An 11,203-nucleotide genomic window follows, 5' to 3' on the forward strand; every position below is an offset into this window, starting at 1 on the left:
CAGACCTCGCAGGGTGGGCAGTCAACAGGAGGTGCAGTGGAAAGCAAATTCCTCTGCGGTTCTTCTCGTCGGAAACAGGATGACAAACCTTTGGCTACTTGCTTTGGCCAAAGAGGCTGCACACCCTGTGCCAGATTTCCTTGGTCGTCACAGCATACACCAAGGGGTTCTCCCTCTGTAGCAGCAGACGGTAGATGTGGATGCAGGGAGGCACATTCCTGCCAAGGTGATGGATAAGGAAGGTGGAGAAGGCAGGTGTGTTTGAGACCAAAGTGGTGCGGACATAAGCATCACAGGTGCCTAAAGCTTTGGTCTGCACCTTCTGCAGTGACAACCTGAAGACAGCCCAAAGGATCAGCGGCATGCAAGGTAGCAATGAATGCAAAATTGAGCATGATCACCATAAGAACCACACAGATATATAGATCAGGTTGATGGTTGTGTCTGTGTATGCAAGCTTCGCTATGGCCATGGGCTCACAGTATGTGTAGGGACAAGTACATGGGAGCAGTAGGACAGATGCTTGATGAGGAGATGGCAAGGGAGCACCAGAAACATGCCACCAGCCCCACCCACAAGTCCCAGCTTGGTGATCATGAGCTGATGAATCGCAGAATCACAGAATGACTGAGGCTGGAAGGGACCTCCCTGCTCAAGCAGCGTCACCTAGAGCATGTTAGACAGGGTTGCATCCAGGCGGGTTTTGAAGATCTCCAGAGAAGGAGACTCCACAACCTCTCTGGGCAACCTGGTCCAGTGCTCTGTCACTCTCACAGTGAAGAAATTCCTCCTCACATTCAGGCGGAACTTCTGTGGTTCAATTTCTGCCCATTGCCTCTTGTCCTGTCACATGGGACTACCGAAAAGAGTTTGTCCCCATCCCCTTGACACCCTTCCTTTAGGTACTTATACAGGAGGGTGGTGGTAGCCTGGAGTGAGAAGTAGACAGCAAGGTAGCTGTCCAAGACCATGGCCACCGGTGTGATGGACTCAGTGTGGATGAAAAACTCTGCAGCAGGCAAGTGCTGTAGCTGATCTCTCGGGACTCCAATAAGAAAACACTAAGCTTTCTAGGAGTGTCAGAGATGGTCACCACCAGGTCATTTGTGGCCAGCACAGAAAGGGAGTGAGAGGTATGAAGACTTCTGGGGGATGACCTATGTCTGAGTGACATACAGCACCCGTGAGGCTCCCAAACCCCTCTTGGAGCCCATGCAATGACCCTGAGCAGCCTGGGAAGAGCAGGGTCCCACAGTGAAATCTGAATAAAGCTTCCCCACCACCACCTCTGCATCTCTTGCCCGGGGATATCACCCACACATGGTCTGTGCTTCCAGCCCAGGTAGTTGCCAAATAAATTAGGCTCCTTTTCCATGAAAAATGTTTTTATGAGCTACCACACTATAGTTGGATCACAGTGAGAGCAGGTCTTCTGATGAGTGCTCCTTCACTGCAGTGCAGATCCATGCATGGCTTCTACATTCCACCAGGAACAGAGGACCTAGGGTTAGATGGACTGTTTTTCCATTGGCCACTACTATTGTATTATGGAAAAAAAAAGACAGTGGAGCAGCCTCATTCATTTATAAGATACAGTACTTGGCTATGTCAGATCAGACCAAAGGCCCACATTGCCTCTCTTCTGCCTGGCACAAGAGAAGAACATAAGGCCAGAGCACCCTTGCTACAGCATTTCCCCAAAATACTTATCCAAATTCTAACTGTTCATAGTCAAGGGCTTCCAGAGGCAGATTTTGTGTCTTTGTTCTTAGTAGACCTCATGTATGTTTATTCCATAGATTTGTCTAATTCTTTTATGAATCCCTTTAAAATGTTCATCATCCATAACACCTTGGGACAAGAAATTTCACAGCTTAATTGCCAGTGTTGCGAAGAAATATTTCTAGTATTAGCTTTGAACTTTCCCCATGGTGATTTCATTTCATTAGTGAGCAAGAGACTCTCCCTACTTTCTTCATGCCTTGCCTAAATAAAATAAATAACCAAATAGACCTAGTATCCTCAGTAATTTAGACAGTGTCTCAGTAACTTTCTCATTATTTAACTTCTTTTCCAGACCTTTTCTGGATATCTTTAACAGCACCATGTCACTTGTAGACAGCACAGACCCCTGTGAAGTGCTACCTGAGATCTACCTGCAGGGTGAAAACCAGCCTCTGACTCCTAAACTCTGCTTCCTATATCGCATCAGCAAGTGTGAACCACTCAACGAGGCTGCTGGTTTTGGGAACATGGGCAAGAGAGAATTCACTAAACAGTTTTAAAATATAGACAAAGAACTAGACAGCTAGTGCTGACCCTGGAGCAGATTGCTCTGAGATTGGCATCCTCTTTAATTCTGTTGACAAAACAGACACCAGGCAAGAGGAGGAAGAGGACAGGAGGAAGTAGGGACATCGCTGAGAGTCGCTGGCATTAGGCAGCCACACTCCGGTCACTTGGATGCTGTCTGTGGAGCTGTTGTTCTCAGTGGTCTGAGACTGATGTCTATGAAAACATCCATGTTGATGAAATTCTGATGGTTTTGATGGTTCTCCTGGTCTCCACAAACCTTCCAGCCCCTGTTAATTAAAGCCAATAGAACACTTGATTTAGGAGCGAAAGTATCTCATGCCCCAGGTTTTTGAGTCAGGCTCCATCCACAAAATCCTCTGAAAGGCAGCTATGATGTCATACATCACCAGCTGAGGCTCAGACAGGAGTAAATGCCTCTCCAGAGAAAGTCAAGTAGGAGACTATTTGCAGTTCCTGACAATTCCTCCCTCAGGCGTTTCATAACTGCTTGTCTTAGGTGAGTTATTGTTTCAAGTGTAAACAGCTTTTGGCCTCTAGAGACCAGCTGCTTAAATTGGACTGAGTGATTAAGTAAGAGTGGGACTCTGAGCTGCTGCAGTGTGAACTCTGAACCATCTGTAGAGAGGGTAATCTTGTAGGAAGCATACAATCACAGAACAGTTGGGGTTGGAAGGGACATCTGGAGAGATTGTTTGGTCCAACCCCCTGCCCTGCTCAAGCAGGGTCTGCTTGAGTGGGTTATCCGGGACCATGTCCAGGCAGCTTTTGGATGTTTCCAGGGATGGAGACTCCACAGCCTCTGTGGGCAACTTGTGCCAATGTTTAATCACCAACACAGTAAATAAATATTTTCTTATATTCAGAAGTACTTTCCTGCCTTTGTGCCTGTTGTCTCTTGTCCTGTCGCTGGGCACTGCTGAGAAGCATCTGACTGTCTTCTTTATACCCTTCCTTCAGATATTTATACACATTGATAAAGTCTCCCCTGAAGCCTTTTCTTCATGCTAAACAGTCCCAGCTCACTCAGCCTCTCCTCATATGATAGATGTTCCTGTCCCATAATCATCTCTGTGGCCCTTAGCTCGACTCACTCCAGTAGCTCTAGGTGGGCTTTATCTGCCCTAACCCCATCCCTGCACACTCAGACTGTCTCCTGCTACTTCTCCCAGGAACACCTGCCCCTGCTTTCACTTCTTGTACACTTCCTTTAAGTTTTTTCAGGAACTCCTTGTTCATCCATGCAGGCCTCCTGCCACCTTTGCTTGATTTCCTGCATGCTGGGATGGACCATGCATCAGCTTGGAGGAGGCGATCCTTGAACGTCAGCCACCCACCTCTTCTGGAACCCTCCTCCTGCCAGGGCTGTCTCCCATGAGATTCTCCCAAGCAGATCACTCAATTGGCCAAAGTCCACTTCCCTGAAGTCCAGGATTGTGATTATGCTTTTCTGTTTTTTACTTCTCTTCACAGGATCCTGAACTCCACCATCTTGTGGTTGCTGCAGCCAAGGCTGCCCCTGACTTTCACCTCTCTGACCAGTTCTTCCTTGTTTGTGAGTACAAGGTTCAGCAGAGCACCTCTCCTAGTTGGCTCCTCTATCACCTTTATAAGGAATTTATCATTGATGCTTTCCAGGAGCCTTGTGGATTACTTGTGTCTTGCTATGTTTTCTCTCTAGCAGATACCATGGTGATTAAAGCCCGCCATTGAGGACCAGAGCCTGTGAACATGAGTCTTCTCTGATTGCACTTTCCAGCTGAACCATTATAGATGTCATTTCTTGGGGGTTCAATCTCCTTTCTCAGCCCAACACAGGTGGTGCAGTTTGGGGTGCAAGCCTTGGTCTCTGCAGTTTGAACATCACTCCACACGACCCGTGCATGGCACATACTGAACCATCTCCCTCTTTGTGTCATGAGCTTAAGGCCAAAAGGATCATGAAGCCATGTAATTTGATCTATTGACTGAAGCTCCGTTCCCCAGTCACCTGTGCACTGAGCCTGGTGATTGTGGGTTAGCCTGGAGCACTTCAGTCCTCAACAGGCAACACTCAGGTGGCACAGTCAGAGGGAAATATCCCCAACCTCCAGGACCACTACCATGGTGGGGAATGAACTAGGTCAAAGTCAGACAATCCCAGCTCCTGATCCACACATTATACTGTGGAGGGAGCTGCCAAATCTCAAAAATCCCAGTCTGTTCAACCAGAAGGAACATTATTTCCTGACCCAAATACGGTCAGTGCAGCCTAGAAAGGGTCCTGCAAAGGTATGCCAGATCAGAGCATTGGTCCTCTCCCCATGACGAGCTGTCTCCAGTTATGGTGTGTCTCTGATGCTGCGAAGTAAAGAGAAAGGAAATCCAAAAGTGTCTGCCCAGTTGGGTAGAGGGATCTCCCGCTCCCCCGTGCAGTTACACACAGCATCACGTATCAAGACCCACCAGTATGGTCCTGGAGATGTGGTGCCAGCACCAGGGATGGGACTATCTGGGATGCAGACATCTGCCTCTGAGCTGGTCACCCTCTGCTCCTTTACAGCAGGGAAAAGGACCAGGAGCCTTGAGGGTCCGATCGTATGGGAACATTTAGGACAGTCAGGCAAAGATCTGCTTCATATCAGTGATTAGAATGAATGTAGACTCAACACTCACAGGCAGGAAAGAAACAAGAAACTGATTTTTAAAGAATAGAGTGATATTAATACTATAAGATTTGCTAAGATAGAAATAAAAAGGGAATTTCAAAATAAATCCTGTCAAGCAGCATGAAAACTAACTGAAGATGCTATATTGAAGTCTCAAAGCAATCATACCTCCTGCGCAGAGAACTTGGCTGTACAGCAGGACAAGGTAAGATTTTAATGCAAGAAAGCATTCTTTTAGAAGCAGAAGTTGAGCCCAAAAGAGGAAAAAGAACATTATCATAAATCCCAAGAAACCATTTTTCGGGAGACGTCTCCATAGTGAAACAACATATTACCACTAAGGATCATGAACTGCAGGTTCATCCACCGCCAACTTAAAGACAGAAACATCACTTCATAAGACTGATATTTACAGTAGTAAATAATAGTAGCAAAATTTCACATTAGCTCTCTATTAATGAGGCAGATTTTTACCCAAGTGCTGTGCAAAATATAAAAAGATATGCTTTAAAAAATACACCTGAAAAGGTCTTGCCAGTGAGACCTTCCCAGTTGTGCAATTATCTTCAAGGTGGTGAGCAAGGAGCATTGCCTGGAAATTGTAATGAAGCCAGACACAGGCCAATAAATCTTCTACCAGCAGGAACACAGCATTGTCCACAGTTTCCCTCTGTGTCCTCAGAGTTTGCCACTCCTGCTCTATCTTGGTTCTTCGAGTCATAACTAGAGTCCAAAGACACATTTTCACCTGGGAGTTACAGTCTGCAGTGGTTGAGTGAGAGATTCCTGCCTGGGGGAAACAAAAACAAACAAACAAACAAAAAAGTCACTTTAAGGAAAACTCCCACCCCAAACCTCAAGCCTTTCACTTCATAGAAACCCAAAGGCTGTGTTGTTCACCCCCCTCTTCACTGTCCCTATGTCTTAACGTGACCAGGTGACAACAGGCAGCTCCACACCACCATCCCAGCACCCTGGTGATGCCCAGGGGAGATGGCCTGTTCCCATGGGCAGAGCCAGGGCCTGGGCAATGCTGTGGCTACCATGCACACTGTGCAAACCGGAGCAGCTGGTGGCAGGTTGTCTCAGGCTGGCTGCACCACTGTTCACTGAGAGGGTGCCATGCACTGTGTAATGTTCTCAGGTCCTGCATGCATGCATTTCATTCCAGTCCTAAGGAGAGCAAACAGATCTGTTGCACACCACCAAAAAGCTTGTCATTCAAAGCCATGGGAAACATGAGTCTCTCCAGTGCATTTAAAATCTTCAAGTCATGTCTGCTAGGAAGGGTTAAAAAAGGGTTAATCAGTAGATTTCACATAAGGGCTACATTTTCTCTCCGTGGCCAGTTCTGGGTCCTACCTGTACAGACAGTTGGTAAATAGGAGACCAGAGCTCCTTCCTGAGTTAAGCAATATTCTTTCTGTGGCTCCCTTTAGACTCCAGAATGGGACAGCTTTTTGGTAGTTTCCCACCTCAGTGTATCAGTGAGAGCGTTTCTGAGGCCTGAACCAAGTTTTAGAGAATTTCATGGTGTGATGCTCATCATGGTGTGATGCTGGAGGACAGGCGAGGCAGTCCCAGCACAACAGAAGCCCTCAGCTCCTTCAGGGACCAAGGGCCATATGCCATGGTGGCTTCAGCCCAGCTCTGCATCCCAGGAGGAGGGCGAGGGATGCTGATGGTGTTTACTCATCACCACTATCCTCCTCTGGGGCCATGGAAGAAGCCCCAGACCCAGGCAGTGATGGGAGCCCCCAAGGGAGCTCAGGAGCAAGTGCTATAAACACAGTTCCTTTGCATACCAGGCAGGCAGACCTACTTGGCTGCTGCTTCACCCCAACAGAGGCTAACTCCTACCAGCTGCTGCACATGTGGTGAGTCAGTCTTTATTGCTTTTTGCTAGCTCCTACACACCTCCTGCTCTGGGACAAGCAGCATTGCATTGCAGGGTGCTCTTGTGCTGGCTGTATCTGAGTCCAGATGCCAACAGCTGGAGTTTAATCACCAGAAACAAGTGAGACAGGGTGAACCTGATGCACCCTGCTTCACCCGAGAGTACAGGAAATGGAGAGGCAGGAGGAACAAGCTGTAAATACAAGATTTGCCACAACAATGAGGAATATACAGAAATGTGACAAGCCTCCTGACCTGCTCAGGTCATGCCACCCTAGCACAGAGACCACAGGGTAGTAGGAGGCGTAGAACCCAACTTGTCCTTGGGCAGAGCTCGATCAACGGTCTGGTGGTTGTCTATGACAGTAGCGTTGGACCCTGTGGTCCTCACCTGCACTCTTCTGCTCTTGAACATCCAAACATGTATCCTTCCACCCTGCGAGACAACTGGAGTCATAAGCGAGATTGCAGGTGATGTCTCTCTGCCACCTGGTACCATGGTGCAATAGTTCCCCATTGCACTATTTAGGAGAGACTGCCTTTTTCACAACTACGTTTCATTAATAGCTTCATTTTCAGGGAGGATACTTAGGTCTTGGCCTTTCTCCACATTTCTGAATTATGAGCTCCCAGGACATAGCAGAAGTTCTTGTCATTAGCCCTGACTGCAGTAATTTGCATTTTGTGCTATTAAATTTCATCCCATTTCTGTTACTTCAGTTCTCAAGGACATCTGCTCCTTTCCACATGATACTCCTGATCTCTTCAGTGTTTATGAATATGATGCCTCTTAGCTTATTTTGTTAGTGATTTTCATCAGCAAGTTTCCACGTATTGTGACCTATAAGAAAGTCCCTTTCTAATCTCCTTTCAGCCCTGTGCTGCCTTTACAACATAGCTCTGCCATGCAGCTCCTTGCCCCGCTGCTCCCAAACGCTGTAATCCTTGTACCGATCCGCTCTGCCTATATCCCTCTATGCAAAAATCTGCCAAAAGATGTTCTGCGATGCACAAGACAAACTCCCACGTTCCTGTAGTTTGGCAGTCAGCTACTGCGGGAAGCTACCAAGTTAACCTGGCACCATCTCCCTGTGCTCAACACCTGTTGCATGCTGCCACACTTCCCACTTTCCTCCAGGTCTTCAGTTGTGTTTTCCTTGAACAAATCGGATTTCAGTCATTCACACTTCTTCTCCACCAGAATTGTTCACTCGCACCCACACTTGCACAATGTGCATGCCCAAGTGCCCCTGCCAAGGTCATCTGAGTCCAGCACAGGGGGAGGTGCAAGCACGTGCATCTCATCACAGCTCTTGGATTCCTCCTGATCAGCATCAGTGATTCAATCATTGAATTGATTCCTCCTGATCAATCGTCCTGATTGCTGGGCATGTCTTTTATAACCTCTCAGGATCTTTCATAGTAGTATTTCATCTCATCCTCATTGTTCTTACAACGGTATGTCCTGGCTCCAGTCCTGTTCTTTGTCTTGTCACTTCATCTTATGTTAGTGTGTTGTTTCTGTTCCTCCTGCTTGGTCATTTGAAGAAAATCACACATACAGGGCTCTGTGGTAATTAACACAGCCCATTCCTCTAGCACTTGATATGCAGTTTCTTCTGCTGCTTTCACCCACTCACACATGTGCACACTCACATGCACAAGCATGCACCTCTGTCCACACTTCTTCCAACTGATCTCAATTACGTTTGTTAAAAAATCTCTCCAGTGTCTCTAGGCTGCCCGCAATACTTCCAGTCCTGAGGCCAACAGCACCGCAAACCTGCCTTTTGAAGGAATATAGAGGAAGCAAGTCCTTCTTTTGATCGCTGATACAACATCTTGTCATGTACAACAGCTCATGTGCTCTTTCTGCTCTTCCAAGGTGTATCCGTACTATGTGATACTTGGTGGGAATGGTCCATTGTAACTTTTTGTATCTGTACTACCTGATACTTGGTGAGAATGGTCTAGTGTTGTAACTTTTTAGTGTCTAGAACAATACCGCTGTGTTAAGTGGAATACAAATAAGTAACTAACAAAGTCTTGGAAAACTGTGAGAAAGAGCAGTGGTTGGTTACATAGAGATTCAGTGGCTTCCAGCCACAGAATCACCATGAGAAGCAGTCAACACGAAGGTCAGAAGTTGAAGAGTAATGAAATAGCAACCCCCAAAGTCAAATGTGGCCCCCGAAATAAGTCTGCACGTGTGCGCAGTGTCATAGCCCGGTTATGCAACCAGGGCGGAGTTGGGCTAGACTCCCTGCACTTGCTGGCCCTATGTGCCAGGACTCCTGCCTACCGCAAATAATCATAAATATCAGAATTTTCCTGAAGGAGAGAGAGGCTGCTACACAACAGAGGACCACATTGCCTCCTCGGGGACGTCCGAAAAGACTGTGCCTGCCAACTCTCTCTCTCTCATCATGCAGACGATCGGGACAAGCATTGGAGTGGTCCTTCTCGAGACTACCATCGGGTCGGACTGTTTGTAAGTATCTACGAATAAACTGCTTGCTACTGAAGAGTGTGTGTGTGTGTGTGTGTGTTTGTGCTGGCTTGCCAGACTGGACGTTTGGCCCCTGGGAATCTAACTAGAACTCAAGGTCAAACCAGAGCATAAAATACTATGAAGTGCGAGTCTCCCTCTCAGTGATCACTGACCAGAAATGTCTCTATTCTCTGTTGCACAGGTGCCACAAGACTGTTCCTGCATGGTGGCTGTCGCCATGCTGGACCCCAATCTAACCACTCTGCATTTCAGTCCCCCGTTTCTCACACTGATGGGGATCCCCGGCCTAGAAGCTGTGCAGCACTGGATCGGCATCCCCTTCTCACTCATGTATGCCACTGCACTCCTTGGAAATGGCATCCTCCTCGCAACCATCCAAACTGAGCGCAGCCTCCACCAGCCCATGTTCATCCTCCTGGCCATGCTGGCGGCCACTGACCTGGGCCTCTGCAGCACCATTATGCCCAAAATGCTGGGCATCTTCTGGTTTTCCCTTCGAGACATCCACTTCAACGCCTGCCTCACCCAGATGTTCTTCGTCCACACCTTCCAAGCCACAGAATCGGGTGTGCTTTTAGCAATGGCCTTTGACCGATTTGTGGCAATCTGCAAGCCCCTGAGACACTCTACCATCCTCAGCAACCAGGTTCTCAGAACAATTGGGATTATCTTGATCCTCAGGCCAACAATCCTCATTGCACCATCTGCTTTTCTGATTAAGCAGCTGCGCATGTACAGGAGCACAGTAATTTCCCACTCCTACTGCGAGCACATGGCCGTTGTGAAGATAGCAGCCGGTGATGTCTGGGTCAACAAGGTTTACGGCCTCTTTGTGGCATTCATAATCCTGGGCTTTGACCTAGTGTTGATTATTGTCTCCTATGTCCTCATTTTTAGGGCTGTCTTCCAGCTGCCGCAGCGGGTGGCACGACTGAAGGCAATGCACACCTGCACGGCCCACCTCTGCGTCTTCCTGGAGTTCTACACCCTGGGCTTCTTCTCCTTCCTTGCCCACCGCTTCGGGCATGGTGTGTCCCCCTATGTCCACATCCTCCTCTCCAGCTTCTATCTCTTAGTGCCCCCCACACTCAACCCCATCATCTATGGCATCAGCAACACAGCCATCCGCCAACGGGTGCAGAAGATGATAGGTCTCAAGGCATAAAATCCTTGACAGCTTGTCTCCTTCTCCCCTTGGCCTATAGGGCAAAACGCAGCGTTTGTGCTCCACTGGCACAAGTTATGCAGTTCATCTGGCATGCAGAGGTATCCCAAAATGGCCTGTCTGTCCCTCCCCAAGGTGACTTCACTGAGCCATCACTCCCCTCCCTGAGCAGTACCTTCTCTCCATCCACACGGTGACAACACTGCCCACACCAGGGCCTCAGCTGAACTCTTCTCCCCCCCCAGCACCTTCACATCTGCTGTGCCATGGCAGCAAGGAGTTCCCCAGGCAGGCACAGGTCTCTGCTCTCCCACCCTGTGTCGCGTCCTCCCCACAGCTGCACCCACTCCAGCTCCAGCCACTCGGCTGTCCTCACCTCTCTTGCACAAGGGCAGGGGATACTCATGCCTCTCTGCACAGCCGCATTTCCCAGGAACCCATGGTCCTGAAAGGACAATGACTGTTGGTTACAGCTGTTGACAGCTCTTGAATGGGCAGCTTGTGCAGTCTCTAGCAGACAGCAGTGAAAAAAGAGATACCCCTCTCAATTTGTGCACCAGACCCATCAAGGATCCAATGGCCTGGCCCTCACTTCTTGTCAGAAGAGCAAGCTGCACGTGGCAGGCACAATGGTGGAATGAATGCCACACGATGTGCCCTGTGCAGGGA

At 48.3% G+C, this 11,203-nt stretch overlaps 1 protein-coding gene across 1 annotated transcript; it reads left to right on the top strand.

Annotated features, from left to right (window-relative positions):
• The first annotated feature begins 3,066 nt into the window (after positions 1-3,066).
• Positions 3,067-10,534, top strand: LOC134148030 (olfactory receptor 52A1-like). The gene is made up of 3 exons (XM_062589745.1): positions 3,067-3,153; positions 5,899-5,930; positions 9,622-10,534. Exons 1-3 carry the CDS (start codon positions 3,067-3,069, stop codon positions 10,532-10,534), a joined length of 1,032 nt encoding a protein of 343 aa, XP_062445729.1.
• Positions 10,535-11,203: the final 669 nt, after the last annotated feature.

This window comes from Rhea pennata, chromosome 1 (assembly GCF_028389875.1).
Source record: "Rhea pennata isolate bPtePen1 chromosome 1, bPtePen1.pri, whole genome shotgun sequence".
Taxonomy (NCBI): Eukaryota; Metazoa; Chordata; class Aves; order Rheiformes; family Rheidae; genus Rhea; species Rhea pennata.

Bases quoted from the DNA above. Each gene is read 5' to 3' on its own strand.
- LOC134148030 (XM_062589745.1), top strand. From the start codon at position 3,067: ATGTCCAGGCAGCTTTTGGATGTTTCCAGGGATGGAGACTCCACAGCC. The intron at 3,154-5,898 runs GTAAATAAATAT...TAACGTGACCAG, and splicing joins AATGTTTAATCACCAACACA to GTGACAACAGGCAGCTCCAC. The intron at 5,931-9,621 runs GCACCCTGGTGA...TCTGCATTTCAG, and splicing joins AGCTCCACACCACCATCCCA to TCCCCCGTTTCTCACACTGA.